General features: G+C 44.4%; 2 protein-coding genes across 10 annotated transcripts in view; one reads left to right on the top strand and one right to left on the bottom strand.

Moving 5' to 3' along the window:
• Nucleotides 1-3,519, bottom strand: part of PHTF2 (putative homeodomain transcription factor 2) — a 187,678-nt gene extending 184,159 nt beyond the window's left edge. For 3 of the 9 annotated variants that reach the window (XR_012156838.1, XM_073328596.1, XM_073328597.1), the window contains exon 1: nucleotides 3,322-3,516. The gene's annotated coding sequence lies outside the window, so the exon portion shown is untranslated. Of the gene's footprint in view, nucleotides 1-2,238; nucleotides 2,370-3,321 lie in introns of those variants that run through there. The other 6 variants (XM_073328591.1, XM_073328595.1, XM_073328588.1 and 3 more) reach the window with 4 other exon arrangements.
• Nucleotides 3,520-3,988: 469 nt separating this feature from the next.
• On the top strand, nucleotides 3,989-12,363 carry TMEM60 (transmembrane protein 60). The gene is made up of 2 exons (XM_073328587.1): nucleotides 3,989-4,237; nucleotides 11,699-12,363. Exon 2 carries the CDS (start codon nucleotides 11,748-11,750, stop codon nucleotides 12,150-12,152), a length of 405 nt encoding a protein of 134 aa, XP_073184688.1. The 5' UTR covers nucleotides 3,989-4,237; nucleotides 11,699-11,747; the 3' UTR covers nucleotides 12,153-12,363.
• Nucleotides 12,364-17,101: the final 4,738 nt, after the last annotated feature.

Genomic DNA, 17,101 nt, shown 5'->3' with positions numbered 1-17,101 from the left:
AGCACTGCCTCAGAGAGAGCCAACGTGCTCTTGTGCTTTTGATGTGCTGAACCAGTTCCAGAAGACTTACTGTACAATTTCTTTGGTGAGGATGTAGACTTTTGAATGCTTCTCAGGATAAGAACACTTAGAGCACTTACATGAGACAGCAGAAGCATATGAAGAACAATGTTTCTCATCCAACTTGTGCTTAAAGTCTTGTGCTAGAGGAGGGGCACTCCTGATACAGAATCTATCGGTTCAAAGTTAGGGTCCAGTTCTGATACTGGACGCACAAGTCTGATCATGTCCATTAGATGGACCACTGAACAACAGTCTGTCTGCTTTTTCATTGTAGTGGGCAAGGAGGTACAAATTGGGCATCTGTCCCTCATATGCCCTTCCCCTAAGCAGAACAAACATCTTTCTTATCTATTCAGGACAGGGAACACAGCCCTGCATGTAACACATTGTTTGAAACCCAGGGATTTCTTCATAATTAACCTCCAGGATTTACTTTAAAACTAAACTAGCTAACCTAACACTAATTAAACTAACCCAAGTATAAACTATTTGCAAAAAGATTTTTAGAAAGCTGGCTGAACTGCAAAGCTATGGGGAGCTCATACTCTTGCCACCGGCCGTGAGAAGGAAATGAGAGGATAGCGGTGGACACACCCACTTTACAGCCTTGGCTGGGATCATGTACCACCTAGACATACTGCTGGCAAGAATCTCCCACTTTAGGTCTGTGCAAGTCTAGTGCACTAATGTGCACAATCACTTGAAGGAGAACCATTAAAACACAAATTATCAACATCACATGTCAAAATATACTAAGTAAATATCCTTAAATCAAACTCTAATAAGTTCTCAAGGAGCATTTTTCTTACTCTGCCTACCTGCAAATTTTAATTATTATAGATGTATACATTTTTAGTTGGTTTGTGTGTGGTGAAATCATAGTTTACGAACATTTACTGATAATCTAATTCTTCTAAACCTATTTAGAATACATTCTACTCTCAGGAATGAGGACTTTCCAGTGACCCCTTCCAGTCAGTACAGGAACAGCATTGTTTGGCTCCAAGAGCTGCCCCACCCTGCTGGGTGTGTAGGAATAAGCTCTCTTGCTCCATCAAAGTGAACGAGGTCTCTTAATTCAACTACACTATATGTCCATGCCCAATATCATTAGTATTTCCTTGTTTCCCCATGCATTTGTGAACTTATTGAAACACTTCAACTATTCTAGCACTGGGCCTTTTTCTGGAGTAGAAATAGCTTATAATGTTACGTTACTGGAATAATTTTCTTTAAAAGTTATGTACAGTAGAATTCATTTTTTTCCTACAAATCCATATTGAGTAAGTCTTTTCATGAATTCAAAGTTGCTGCTCAGATGACTCAAACTCACATTTTATTAGTAGTAACGTTTATATTTAGAGTAATAAATATGTTGGTACCAAAACCACACTGCAACAAAAACCCTACTTACATGGAAATTCCATTTCAAATATGAATCAGGATCTAAAAATGTATCATTTCCAAACAGTATCCTTTGTTTTCCCTTTTAGCACTGAAGTAGTTTGCAAAGACTGTATAGGAGCCATAGAAACAAAATAAATCTTACACACATCAGTTCCTGAACACTTTACAGAAACAAAAATAAACTTGTTGAGAAAAGGATAATCCTTTCCAGGGAGCTACAAATTAAGCAGCAAAACACGGTAGTTCACTAGAGCCCACCAAAGCAGCAGAAAAAGTCAAATGCATACAGCTCCTCACAAAGAGAGATATATACTGGAAACCAAAAATAGCAAATACAGAGCATTAATGAATTGTAACACATAATGAGACTATAACCTGCCATTTAGTAATTGCACTAAATGTAGTTAAAAATGGTGGCCTTTCACATACTGGGATTAACAGATTATATCCGTAGGAGATGCCTTAGTTGAAACAAAAGATGCAGCCATCTGGTTTCTAGAATCAGCATAAAGAAGTAAATTGGGAAGATTACTGAGGACACATTCCAAACTGCCAAATTGTATCACTCTTTGGAGAGTGGAGACCCAAAAAAAAAAAAGCTATGCCATGTCAAAATAATAATACGAATACTTAACATTATCTTCAACCATTTTTTATCAAAAGGACCTCAAAACACTTTACAAACATTAATTAAACCTCACAACACTCTTCGGAGGTTAATCATATTTCAGGTGGGTATCTAACGATGAGAGAGGTTAAGCAACTTACTCAAGGTCACATAGCAAGATGCTGGCAGAGCTTGGAATAAAAACCAGCATTCTCAACTCCCCATTATTTTTCAAGCACCCAAAAGTATAGTAGACACCTGATAAAACATGAAAAAAACCCATAAACTTTAGTCTAAAGAGCATAGAGACTAAAATGTACAAAATGTTGTAAGTGAGGGTCATAGACAAAGGGGGAAGACGGACAACAAAAGTAAGGCAGCTACACAACTTGACAGTTTTATTATTTTGCTCATATTAGCTGTTCGCTCTTTCCCCTCTACTTCTCATGGAAGAAAGGTCAGGAGGAGTTTTAGAGAGAACTTCTAATTTGAGGAAGGAGATGGCCTGGCAAACAAACAGTTTCTGAGAGGGAGATCCAAGCATAAGAGCAGCTTGGAATAGAGAGGCTGTCAGCATTGGGGTGAGGAAGATGCAGAAGTGGGGATGAAAAAAAAAAAAGGCAAATGAGTGCAACGGATGCAATGTATGAAGGAGAGAATATGAAAGGTGACCAGGTCAGAGCTGAAAGCATGGACTGTGTGATACAGGGCCTTTAAGGCAAGGGGGAAAAAAAGTCCATGTGATTCCCATCATCTGCTCAACCTACTGAACCAAATTCACCCTCTCCCAAGAAAATAAGGGTTGTTCACAACAGCCCCAAAATTAGCCTTTTCACACAGCACCCATGAATAAGGAACCATTAGTTCAGGGATTGAACAATGTAAGAGTACACCTATTTGCCTGAAGACTAAACCCACCACCTATAGCCCAATAAAAAAGACCAGTGAGCTCCAGTGACAACAGCTCCAGCCCCTCAGTCTCCCCCCCGACTGCCACGCCTTCCTGGTGAGTGGAAGCTACTTTACCCCCCCCAATCCTCTTCCCCTGCCTGCCCCATAAAGCTTAAACCCCCTCCCCACACACTATCGCCTTATCCCTTCCCCAGTATACGGAGGAGCCAGAGCCAGCCTGGCTCCCCCCACCCACGCGGGGTGCGTAGGCTCCTCTGCGCCCTCTCCTCCCGTGTGTAAGGAGGTTTTTCCTCTGCCCCCGACCCCGGTAACCGTTGGGGTTCAAACCTTACCGGTTACCCGGCGCCGCGATGAGGCGGCAGCGGGGAGAGCGCGCGCCGCAGACAACAGCAGCTGTGCGGCGGTAACGAAAGGCAACAGCTGTGAAGACGCGCGAGCTCGAGAGGAGGCAGAGCCGTCGCGGCGGCAGCAACAGCGCGCGGCCGGGATACAGGGGAGGGGGAGGGAACAGTGCGCTGCCAGGAGACAGAGGTGGGGAAAGGGGCCGGGCTTTAAACGAAGCTCCGCCCTAGCCCGAGGAAAGACTTGCGGAGATACGTCATCACGCCAGTTACCACCTTCCGTAAGAATTTAAGGGAGCTCCCTCCCATTCGACTACATGAAGAGGGGCGGGCGCTATATGTGATGGATAGCTACTTTATCCAATGGGAAAGGAGGTGAGGCGGGATTCCGTCAGATGGGCAAGTCTCTACCACAATAAGAGTCGCTGACTTTATGTAGTCCTTTGTTTGATTGACGTCCCTGTCCCTGAATTGGCAGAAGGGAAAAAGTGGGCGGGCTGAGCGTGCATTCAGGTTCCCTTATACCCAATGGCTATGGTGCGCAGGCAGGGCTCGTTTGATGGGCATCTGGCCCACCTAAAGACGTGGCGCAAAGGCGGCATCAATTTGATCGGCTCCTCTGCCGTCCAATGGGAGTGGGTCAGAGTCCAATCATGGCGTGATGGGCTAGCCAATGGGCGCGCCGCAGAGGTGGTGTGAGCGTCCCTCGCGCTCTCTTTTCTCTAACGAGGGGGCCCCTCCTCTCCCCCTGCAAGCCGCCTGTTGGCTGGGGCCCTTGCAACGCGCGTCGGAGCCGGGGGCTGTAACGTGATGAGCCGAGACCCTGCGAAGGGCGGGGGAAAGCTCTGGCCTCGGGGTGAGGCGGCGGCGGCGGCGGCGGCTGCGCAGGGTGGCCCGGGCCTGCCTGGTAGGTACAGGGAGAGGTGGGGGCCTCTCGTCTCCTGCTCCCGGAGACGGGTTCCCAACGGGGTGGGGGGGACCCTCTGTCCGTGCCCGGCGCGAGCCGGACTCGGCCCTGCGGGCGGGCGCGGGTGCCCCTCCCGGGGGCACGTAGGGGACCCCGCCCGCGAGCCTTTCAGAGCTGCCGGTTGGCTGAGGCGTCCCGCTGGGCGGGGCGAGTGAGGCGCAGAGGGAAGCCTCCCCTTCGACCCGGCGGAGCCGCGAGTCCTGTCGCGGCGGGGCAGGGGCGCCAGTTCAGATTTTGGTGGAGGTTGATTCTTCCAGCAGTGGCCCCTGCCAGGTGCCCCGGGGGAATGAACAGGACAGGCTCCAGGCAATCCTCGAGTTGCCCGCTCCCAGCTTCTGGCAAACAGCGAGGACCATGCAGACCATGGTGTTGGATCCCTGCCCACCCTGGCTAATATCCTCCGTGAATTTATCTAGTTCTTACTGGAACCCTGTTACAGTTTTGGCTTCACAACGTCCCCTAGCAAAGAGTTCCACCCGTTGACTGTAAAGAAATACTTGTTCGTTTGTTTTAAATCTGCTGCCTGTTAATTTCATTTGGTGACTCCTGGCTCTTGTGTTATGAGTAGTAAATAATTCCTTATTAAATTTTTCCACACCATTCATGATTTTATAGCCCTCTGTCATATGCTTCGTTAGTCATCTCTTTTCCAAGCTGAAAAGTCCCAGTCCTATTAATCTCTCCTCATACAGAACCCATTCCATACCTCTAATAATTTCTGTTGTCCTCCTCTGTACCTTGTCCAAATCCAATATATCTTTTTTGAGATAGGGTGACCAAATCTGCACACACTATTCAATATGTTGGCATACCATGGATTTATGTAGAGGCAATGTGATATTTCTCTCATATTATCTATTCCTTTCTTAATGATTCCCAATATTCTGTTAGCATTTTTAATTGCCACTGGACATTGAGCAGATGTTTTCAGAGAACTATTCACAATGACTCCAAGACTTCTTTATTGATGGGTTCAGCTAATTTAGACCCCATCATTTTGTATGTATAGTTGGGATTATATTTTGCCAACTGCATTACTTTGCATTTATCAACTTTTGAATTTCTTCTGCCATTGTGTTGCTCAGTCACCCAGTTTTGTGAGATCCCTTTGTGACTCTTCGCAGTCTGCTTTGGACTGAACTATCTTGAATAATTTTGTGCTAGCTACAAATTTTACCACCTCACTGCGTACCCCTTTTTCCAGATCATTTATGAATATGTTGAATAGGACTTGTCCCAGTACAGACCCCTGAGGGAAACCACTATTTACCTCTCTCCATTCTTACCTTTTATTCCTACCCTTTGTTTCCTACCTTTTAACTGAAGTGCCTGGCAGTGCTTTCAGGATCACTTACTTTACTTTAATGGTGGGTTTCAGAGTAACAGCCCTGTTAGTCTGTATTCGCAAAAAGAAAAGGAGTACTTGTGGCACTTGTAGCTCACAAAAGCTTATGCTCAAATAAATTGGTTAGTCTCTAAGGTGCCACAAGTACTCCTTTTCTTTTTACTTTAATGATAAGCCTTTTGTTATCTTAATCACCCTGTCTCTGGTTATAAACAAACTCCCTGCACCAAAGGCTGTGCTGCTCCCAGCTTCAGAAGTTATTACATATCACACTCAAGCTGTTGCAGTTAAGAGCTCTGTCTGGGGCTAGAGTGAGAAGACCTCCCCTAGGGAACTCGGGGAGAGGGTCTAGAGTCCTCCCCCCCCCACGCACCCAAATGTCACCCCTGGGCCAGGGGTGAAGACTCGTGCGCTTCGGGGAACATCGCTGACTCACAAGCACCTTCCACCATGGCAGAATCCTGCTGACACAGAGGACAGGAATACAGCTGCTGCCTGCTCCAAGTAATCTGGGTGGGGAACAGACCACAGTAGTGCAGGGCCCTGAGGAGTTCATGATATCAGAAGTCAACTATGAATTCCAGAACCTTGCTAATCCTAATTGGCCAGGCATAATCGCAGGAAATGCTCCTCTAGACTCAGGCTTGGATGGCCTACACATGATACTTATAGCTACATAGCTGTGTCACAGGGGTGTGGGGGAAAACACTGACGTAACCCTTATTGTTGATATATTCCTCAGCAGAAGTATTTGTCCATCATCATAGCTAACATCATTCAGGGAGGTGGTATTCCTACCTTGACAGAAAAATTACTCCTATCAGTGTAGGGCAGTGGCTTTCAGACTATTTTTCTGAGGATCCAGTTGAAGAAAATTGTTGATGCCTGTGATCCAATGGAGCTGGGGATGAGGTGTTTAGTGTGTAGGAGGGGCTTAGATCTGGGGCAGAGGGTTAGAGTAGGGGGGTGAGGGCTGCGGGGTGGGACCAGGAATGAGGAGTTCAGGGGTGGGAGGGGGCTCTGGGCTGGAGCAGGGGTTCGGGGGGTGAGGGCTGTGGCTGGGAATGAGGGGTTATGGGAGTGGGAGGGGGGTGCTGGGCTGAGGGTTGGGATGGAGGGGGTCTGTGACCTGGGAATGAGGGGTTTGGGGTGCAGGAGGGGGCTCAGGGCTGGGGCAAGAGGTTGGAGTGTGGGAGGGGGTCAGGGCTCTGGGCTGGGGGGGCAGGCTCTTGGGGGGCAGGGATGAGGGGTTTGGGGGTGCAGGAAGGGACTCTGGGTTTGGGGGGGCTCAGGACTGGGGCATGGGATTGGGGCACGGGTTTGGGGGGTGGGCTTACCTCCGGCAGCTCCCAGTCAGCAGCACAGCCGGGATGCAGAGGCAGTAGGCCAGTGGGAGTGCAGAGCTGGTGCTCGGGGCAGGGGCAGTGCGTGGAGCCCTGTGCCGCTCCCCCCCACCCCCCAGGAGCCAGTCCTGCTGATGGTCACTTGTGGGGCGCAGCGCGATGTCAGAACAGGTAGGGACTAGCCTGCCTTAGCTGGGCAGCACCACTGATGGGACTTTTAACTGCACAGTCAGCAGTGCTGACCAAAGCCACTGCGACCCAGTTCTGGGTTGCGACCCATGGTTTGAAAACCACTGGTGTACGCTATGTCTACGCTCCAGTCTCCAGTATATAGACATAGAGTAAGGGTTTATTGACCTAGGGAGTTATTAAACTAGATTAAACAAATTTGGAATATGGCATTTATGGGGGAGTGAGAGCATCCACTAAAACAGTTAATCTGCTTTAAATTACACCCTACTTTATTCCAGATCAGTGTCCAGGGACAGACAAGCCCTAATATCCCAAAATAAAAGGAGTGTCCAGGATTCTTGCTATCAGTGCCTTCAGGCCAGCAAAAGGAGGCTGTGAATATGAAGTGTCCCAAATAATGAGGCAACTGACAATAACTTGTTACCCAGAAGCAGTGAATATACTATGTGCCAAAAACACAACAGAAGATGGCATTTTTTTCCATTTGGATAATTAGTTGGAGTTAGTGAATGTCAGTAGTTTTCTTTCCCTAAAAAATTTTTAACTCAAGAAATAAAATGCCTTAGCATAGTAAAATAGATATGTGGCTAAAGCCGTTCATAAGGTAAAATGCCCATGGATTAGTTGAAGAAAATTGATCCAGACAATCATTCTTAACATTCAGTGTTACAGGGATGAGGTTGTTCCTTGAACTGGAACATTGTTTTAGGATACCTTATCTTTTAAAGGTGAGAAAAACAGTTTAAAAAAAAAAGTTTAAAAGTCCAAATCATTAATATACTACACAGTTTAAGGATGACCAATACATTAACCTTCTCTTACCTGCCGAGCTCTATGTTCAGGTTCTACCCTTGTTCCATGCATCAGTATTTCCACTAAAATAAATGTGAGTTGTGCGCACACATCCTCCAAGAGCAAAATTTTGACTTCAAGAAATCTAAAAGAGCAGACAAGATTTTCTGCATTGCTTGGACCATATCATGCTCCCTACATCCCTATGTGAAGAGGTGCCTCCATCCTGGGTTTTCAACTCCCCAGTCAGCCTGTGTTGCCTGTTTCTGTGGTGCATTCCCTGCAAGAGGGCATTTCCTCATAGCACAGTTCCATTGGAGCCATCCTGCCTGAGTGCTGGGGGCCAGTTGTGGTGCAGGGATAAAGTCTTCTACAAAATCTCCTGGGATCTGACAGATTTGTCTCACTGAGGTAAAGGATTGACCCCCAATCCCCCTTTTACAGGATTACAATGAGGAAACCTCTAAGGAATTGTAGTAGAGATTTCCATACAAAAAGCCTCTGTTCCATAATTTAACATGTTTGGGGCGGGGGGGAGATGGATGATCTAATCACTTGTTGTTAGATCACCATTTTTATGGAAGGAAGCTGGCCGTTTGGTATATGTAAGTGTTTTGGCTATACATCTCTTGTTAAGTATTCTTTCTCTGAAGAACATATTTAAACTGCTGGGTTTTAGTCATATTTTTCCATCTAATTTTTCTTTCCAATAAGTTTCTCGCATAATTTTTCTCAACTGTGAGAAATTTAGCCCTTTTAGTACCAAATACATAAATTATTAGTTGGGACTGTCCTCATTGTCTACATTGAATATAATCAGATCGAGATCATTGGTCAATGGGCAATTTCCCATCCAGTGATTAACTCCTCTTTATCCATCAGAATGTGGTCCAGAATAGTTCTTGTGTTGGGTGCAGTATTTTTTTGTGTTATAAACTTTTATTTTCTAAACTCCAGTGTTTTACTACCAGCTGCACAAAACCTCCATTTCATGCCTCTCCAATGGAAGTTCTCCCTAACAACCGTCCCCCCCCCTCCCCCCCCATACACTAAACAGTTACAAAAGGAGTAACTTAGAGGGCAATTTAAGAACGCCCTGGTTTGATTTGGTGGTCTGTAACAGATCTCCCCAGTAGTTAGCACAGTGATCTATATGCAGTCAAGATCCTATAGTTTTGCATTAAGCATAACTCTAAAACAGGTAATGGTGTCACTATCCTTCCTAAACGGGTTATAACCAATGATATTTGACATTCCAGACCTGTGACTTGTCCCACCCGTTTCATTAAGGTCAATGTCTATTTTCTATTAATTGAGAATTTTCAGTTCCTCTTGCTTGTTACCCATACTCCTAGCATTGTTAATTAATTTTTTCTCTTCACATGTTTTCCCACATCTCTTCAATGTGTTTGGAACATGTTGAATATGAGTTGGTACGACATTTGGCTCCTCCACTCTCACCTTTCTTTGTTAGGTTAATGCTCTCCAGGCGGCTTCTGCTAGTCTCCAGCTGAGAAATTCAGCCCCCGTAACTCTGAGCCTGCAAGGTGCAGGCCATCTCGTTCATTGTGCCCCCTCTCCCACTGGAACGTGGCCACAAAAATTCCAGTGTCACACTAGTAGTGCAGCCAGCAATTCCTCTCCTTCAGCCTTCTATTGATGGGACCAGAAGGATCTATGAGAATATCACTTGGTCTTTTATCTTCATCTCCTTTTCAAGATCTAAGTCTTTTGTAGTCTGTGTAGTTCCATGTGATGCTAAGTCATTGATTCTAATGTTTCAACAGCAGTGGAGACTTGCCAGATTACTTCGTAATTCTGTCCAATCATGCAATTACATGTCAAATTTTTGCTCCAGGGAGACAACACACCATCCTGTTATTCTTCAGTCCCTTGCTGAGTTCTCTCTCCACTCTTCTTTATATGGAATCACTAATGATAATTGTTTGCATTTTCAGGATGACTGAATAATCTGTCACAAGGCAAACAGCTACCAAACTGCAAGGATGCCCATCAGCTCTGACCCCAATAGCTTTCTGTTCCGTTTCTCGATAGCTGACTTACTGGTTATCTGATAACTATTTGATAATTTTAGCCAGGCTGAATGCCTCCTAGCTCTGTGTCACAAGTGGTCAGTTTGTTTGTTGGCTTTCTGCTCTTTCTAGTTCCCTTATTTCCAGTCCTTCCCCTTGTGGTGTCTGTGGCAACAATTGCTGAACCTGGTTATCCAAGAAGTAGTCACCTTCTTGGATGAAGTACATTTATGAAACTAGCATTTCCAGACTACATCTCCTTGATAGTACCCCTACCAGCCAGGCAGCATTCTTGTTTTATCCCTTGCCAGCAGCTTGTGTTGTTTATCCCTTTCTATGGGAATTTGGAATCGGAGCATGTGGGAGAAGTACTTTCAGTAAACAGTGGGTCTCTGCACTCAAGTGGATAGGAATAGCTTTTTTTGTCTCCTGGGCAAAGCTCTTTGCCTCTTAAAGATTAAATAGGAAGAAAGTTGTACAAATCTGAATATGTGCTGTTAGGCAGCTGAAATCCTCTTTGGAAAAATGTCTATAGGGTTTGACTTTCTGAAAACACCGCCTGACAGAGAGTGGGAGAGAAATAGTGGAAGCAGAAAAAGCTGTGAGACCATGGATCTAAAATACATTTCTGAAGGTGTGGGTAGGAGGGGTTTGGTATTCCTGAAATCACTTGTCTTTCTTTCCTGCTTTGAAATTTGGTCTCTAATATTGTAGTAGCAGGTCATATATAGGGCTGTATGCAGGAGCCCTCAGAACTCCAGCTCTTGTGACACCAAGCTAAAATCATGAACAACTGGAACTGTGAATAGGGAACAAAATAAACTTAGATTGTAATTGGGGCCTGTTTGTTCATATACACCATAACCAGTTCAGTGGGGCATTGATCCCTGACCGCCCTCTAAGCACGACTGTAATACAACTGATGTCAGAGCCAACACTAACTGTGCAAAGGGCTGGGTGGCTATTGGCTAAGTTAACACAAAAATTGTCCTTAATCCTTATTAGTTTCCCTTAGATCATTCAGTCTGAGCAGCAGTTTCCAGGACATTTCAGTTAGTGTCTTTACTACCTTGTACTTCCTCTGCATTTTACTCCTTTGATGAGAAAAGCATCTCTACAAGAGCAGCATCCATTTTAGAGAAGTTTACACACTATTTGTGCTTTGACAGGAACTAAGTAACCTAACACTTCTGTGTATGTCATAGTCCCGGAAAAAGCGTTCAGCCTTGTACAAACCTCCAAAGCAGAAACTGTATTTGTTGACCACAATCTAGAGAGATTCACAAAGATGACAGCCTGCACAGAGAAGTCCAAAGTTAAGGATGATTTAGGATTAAGGCCTCTATAGTTTAACTGTAAATTGCTGTATTTGCTCTGCAGAATGTGTTTTCTTAGGGACATGAGAGGATGAGGGCTTGGCTAATTGGCTTACAAAAAGCATTCAGGTTTGAGTGGTGAATTCATTTGGGAAGAGGACCAGAATTAAAATGCTCAGTGTTAAGACTTGTATCATTGGAAGAACAGAGTCATAAAAGGGAAATGTGAAATATGGTCTGCTATCTAGGTGAGGTGGAATTGTGATGGGTTCTGAAAGCAATAACAAGGAATGAAACTTTTGCTTGTGAATCTTCAAGATATATTCCATATGTTCTTGATATGCCATTTTTGACTGGTTGTTTTTTTTTCCTGGTCTTAGGTTGTTGCTGACAGTTGGGGGGGGAAAACTCCCTATCAAAGCTGTTTAAATGAGAATGTCCCTGGCACAGAGAGTGCTGCTCACATGGCTTTTCACATTACTCTTCCTGATTATGTTGGTGTTAAAATTGGACGAGAAAGCACCATGGAACTGGTTTCTTATCTTTATTCCAGTCTGGATATTTGATACTATCCTTCTCGTTATGCTAATTGTAAAAATGGCTGGGCGATGTAAGTCTGGCTATGACCCTCGCAACGGTTCTCAAAACGTAAAGAAAAAGGCCTGGTACCTCATCGCAATGCTGCTTAAATTAGCTTTCTGCCTTGCCCTCTGCGCTAAACTGGAACAATTTACTGAAATGAAACTGGTGTATGTCTTTATCCCCTTATGGGCCTTGCTCATGGGGGGAATGATTGAGCTTGGATATAACATCTTCTATGTACGAAGAGACTAAGTTGTAACAAAACTTTTTCAAGTTGACCAATATCAGATTACTGGATCATCCTATCTTGGTACAAGCTTAAACTTCACACAGCAACTACAAATAATAAATGTCAATCTGAAAATTTTATTTAAGACAGGCTGGTATTTAAAGTAGACTTGTTCAGTTTTTATTTTAGAACTGTCACAAATATCTTCATGTAAATAAAGTATGTTTGACTTCAGCTGTGTTTCTAAACATGATGTAATTTGTTAAAACAGAATTCATGCATTTTTGTGACACACATCTTCACCGCCTCATAAAACTACTAGACCTTCCATTCTAAAGAGTGCAGCCTGTTTAAATTCTGGGAGGAGGATTTAGTTTTCCACTACATATTGAAATAAGTAGCTCCTTGGAACTGATAGAATAGTTCTAATACAGTTTTCTGTAATGCACTAAATTTTCTGTGGAGCATTGATAACAGCTGAAAGTATTTACAGTGGGGCTAATACCCCTGCCTATTACCATTGCCTGACATGTCACATAAGATGCTGTTTTTCTGTAATTTACAACTATGCCAGACTAACAGTTCAGGTTGAAATTTTCCAGGGAGTTTCTGCCTCAGAATAATTTTTTTTTTTAGTTAATTAATTTTGGCTAATAGGGTTCAGCCATTTCTGAGACAGGTGCTCTTTCAAAAACTCTAGCACTCCTGGATTTTGGAGCAAGGAATTTGAAATGAGGGAGGAAGTCACTTTGTGTCAGAGAGGTGCCTTTTGCCATTCTCCGTGACCATCTGCACAAATTTGGGCAAGTTATAAGCCTTTGGGCAAAAAATGTTTGCACATGTTCAGTACAGGCTTGAGCAAAAAATCTCAAAAGATTCAGTTCCCACTCAGACCTCTCTCAGCTCCTAGTGCTGACCAGAGTGTTCATGCACCATCCCCACAAAGCCCAGGGCAACAAAGGTGAAGTCAGACTCTCCCAGTAATAGCTGCTCTGGGGTTAGTGACTAGAAATAAGACCTGGGAGCTTATCTCTTCTGTGCTGACAGTGACCTCCCTCCTGGCACCAAAGCAGCATAGAGTAAGCTGTGTGATGCAAATGGAGAGAGGACAAGACCCAGACTTAGGAAATTGTGGAGTAGATTAGTAGAAAGAGCCTGGGGGTGGGAACTGGGCCTGTCCAGATAAGGAGACTTAGGTCTGTAACCTAGCAGGCACCTAGTGGGCCTGGGAGAAGGAGAGACATCAGACAAGCTAGGGGAGATGAGGATGTTGAAATTAGATGAGACACTCAGGGAGGGAGACTGACCGGGAGCCAGTGGGGATGGGAACGTGTGTCCAGTGGTTAAGGGAGTGTGTAGCCAAAGGCTATGGGAGGAAAGAAAAAGATCAGGGAGTGGGGGAGAGTGACTAGGTTAGAAAACTGGGACAAAAGGCCAGTGGTGTGGTAGACACAGGCAAAAGAAATCAAGCTTGGGGGAGATGGGTAGTATATTTTATGCCTAGTGGATAACACGCTGCTCCAGTTCCTGGAATGGATCCCAAGATCTAAATTGCACCATTCTTTGTCAGCAAACATTTGAGACCACCCCTGGTAAATGTCCATCCTCTTTTAGAGATGGTTGACCTAAAGAATGATTTCTTACTACTACTATCAGTTACTTAGCTCTAGTAGCAGAGGTTTGTATGATGGATGTAAAGATCTCAGTCCCTGATGCTGAGCCATGTAGTTTTCACCATTATGTCTCATGATGGGATTTGTTTTCTCAGTTTACTTTTTTAACTATTTAGAAAATTACATACAAAATACATTTAAAACATGCAAAGGTACAAAGTCAAGCACACAAAAAGTAGGAAGGGCTGGAATTAAGATTGCCTGTGAAACCTTATTTCAGCACTTTTTTGCATGTGTGTCAGGTCTAGTTGAGAAGATAAAGCCACTAGTTTCATGTGTTTTAAGCCTCTGGCATCTGAACCAGTGACTTCAGGCACAGCCCTGTCTTAGGATCACTCAACACACTCAGGTTTCTGATCTATCCAGAGAGGTGCAACCACACAGCCTGCTGCACCCTCCCAGGAAACAGGGCTAAGGCCCCAAACTCCCCTTGACAGAACTCCACCTGAAGGTGTGAGCTTTCTTGTTTACCTCTTCAAAGGGCAGATGATACCTGTAGCATACTTTCTATGCTACAGACTTTGGTTAAGGCAGGTTACATGGACATATAGCCAGTGAAGTTTATATAATTTGGGCATATTTGGCTGCTTGTATCAGCTTTGTGCTTACCGGGGGCACTTATGTTGATGTAAAGGGTGGTGCACCATGGGGAGGTATTCCAGTGTGCCATGCATCGCTGTCCAGTGAATACCTTTTGAGTTATTTTTGCAATGTTTATGGGATAGTAATGACTCACCCAGGTATCTCCAGGAGCTAGGGTTCAGGTTCCCAGCATGCAACTGTTTCCATTCCATACTTTTTTCAGCTTGTTTTAAAAATCTCTCAAACTCACAACTTTTTCATTTCTGCCACTCTGAAAGAAGCATGGAGCGCCCAGAGCTTTGCACCAATCTCATGAATGTTGTAAATATATGCCATGATTCTACTGTATCTGCAGACTCTAGGAAGTACCACAACAATCAGGGATATGACAATTTCTTTGAGGGCAGTTTGCTGAGGGACATAACGGAAAATATTTCAAGGTTGTTTGGTGGTATTCATGGAGCAACTGCAGACAGTGGAGTGCTGCTTCTGGGTCCGGAAACAAGCACTGACTGGTGGGATCATAATGCAGGTTTAGGACGATGAGCAGTGGCTGCAGAATTTTTTTGATGCAAAAGGCCACATTCCTAGAGCTGTGTGCCAAGCTCGCTCCAGCACAGAGATACCAAAATGAGAGCAGCATTGACAGTGGAGAAGTGAGTGGGAAATGCACTCTGGAAGCCTGCAACACCGGATTGCTTCCAGTCTGTGGGAAATTATATTGGAGTTGGAAAATCCACAGGTGTATGTTGATTTGTATACCAAATGCAGCTAGCCTTGCAAAAGGAGTCGCAGGAGCAGGTCCCTTTATCAGACCCAAGATTAAAAACACACTGGCTAGTTCCACTACCTGGATATGTTCTCAGAATATGTCCTGTGGTAGGCAAGTTAGAACTCTTATAGAATATATGGGGAACCTTATAAAGGTTTTGAAACCTTTAGTATACTCTTTTACAGAGATCTGAACAGAGAGCAAGTGACCCAATATGGGAGCTCTTCCAGAATTAGCTGGTGCAATATTCAGATCTGTAGAGTCCACAACTGCTACTAATTTCAGGCTTGGTGCCAAGATATTCTCAGAACTGGGAAAAGCAGATCTCTTGCCATTCTGCTGCAATCTCACCTTTAAAGTGATTCTGGTTCAGGTACAAGAACATCTTTAGAATCTCACATATCTTTGGCAGTTCCAGAGGTTAAATCTTACCAAGTTTTTCCTCTGTATGGGTACTTTAGGATTTTGAACCTAGATCTGACAGGTTCTTTGTCTTCAACTTTCTCTCTTAATTGATGTACATGGCTCCAGAATTCAGGTATTTCTATAAAATATCAAGTCAACAGATGAACTTACAAAGGTAGGTGATCTTTAGTTTTAAAATGGATGAGGTCTTGGAGAAACGAAAGGCCACCAGATTTCAGATTGAGTCAATCAGTGCCTCACAAAATTCTCTTTCAGAAGTCAGCAGGTGTGATTTCAGTAGAAATCTTCTGTATCTGTCTACGTACAGAGACCCAGACAGTCTAGTAAAATTTTTTGCCATATCAAAAAAGGCAAAGTTTGTTTTTCCCTAGCCTCTGCTGCCTCAGAGGATCCCAAACCAATTGTAAGATTTAAATCCTCTCTTTCTTTTCCTCCTTTTTGGAGACAATTTGTCCGCAATTGTTTCAGGTATGACAAGCTATTTAGTGAAACTGCTCTGTACTAGAAATCAAACAGAACAGACTTCAAGATCATACCAACATCCGGTCCTTCCTCACCCGCAGGAATCTTTTCATGAAAAAATGATGCGAAAAGTGGTCTTGACCTTACTGAAAATTGAAATCTGGAGACAGAAGTAGTACAAGACTTTGGAGGGGAGAAAGGAGAATGGTTTTATTCCTCCTTTATAGCCACGTCTTATTTCTAATAGAAACGGTCTTACACATTCTACTGCATCTCTGCAAATTGAAAAAATGCCTATGCAAAAATTCTGCTCATTGGAGAAACCATGCACAATATCTTCTTTCAGCCTTTAGGACTGGTTTGCCACAGATTCTTGGGAGGGCTACTTCCATAGTGTTGTAAGGACAAGACAAAGTTTCTCCAGTTCATAGTAGACAAACACCCTTGCAAACCTCATAAGATTCATTAAGTGCTCAAATGTTCTCTGACTCATTGGCATCACCCAAATCTACAGGTGTAGCCAGATCTGGATGAATGACTCACAACAGATTCTCACCAGGAAGAGGTCTCATCCATCTGGTGCCAAGGAGAGAAAGACTGGTCAGGAGAAAAATCTTATATGAAGCAGTCTGATGGATTCCAACAGGTTGTAGTTAGGGTTCATATTCCTGAGGGAATTCTGTGCCACTGCGCAATCCAGAATTTTGCAGAAAGTAATGTGCATGCAGAATTTCCTTCCTCCACAGAAATTGGCTGCAATGCTCCTGGGGTCAGCTGGACCCAGCAGAGCCCAGCTCGCATATAGAAGATACTGTCTGGGGGAGGGGGAAGGAGTTAGAGGGTTCCTGGCAGCTGCAATTCCCTGCATGCCCTGAGGGAAGGAGACAGAGGTGTGCAGGAAACTCCACATGAGTCTGGGACCCAGCATCAGGCTGTTTCTTCCTCTGGATCCTTGGGTGGGGGGGGGGTTGTCTGGGTTGGGGGGCACAGCTGGGCTCTGGGGAGCAGGGGGGTGGGCTGGGGGAGCCCATGACTGAGCTTTGGTGGGGAGGGGGTG

This window comes from Lepidochelys kempii, chromosome 1 (assembly GCF_965140265.1).
Source record: "Lepidochelys kempii isolate rLepKem1 chromosome 1, rLepKem1.hap2, whole genome shotgun sequence".
NCBI classification, from domain to species: Eukaryota; Metazoa; Chordata; order Testudines; family Cheloniidae; genus Lepidochelys; species Lepidochelys kempii.
The sequence above is the reverse complement of the archived record's forward strand: the minus strand, read 5'-3'. Positions and strand labels throughout refer to the sequence as shown.

What these genes read in the sequence shown, in the direction of transcription:
- TMEM60 (XM_073328587.1), top strand. Translation starts at nt 11,748, where the DNA reads ATGAGAATGTCCCTGGCACAGAGAGTGCTGCTCACATGGCTTTTCACA.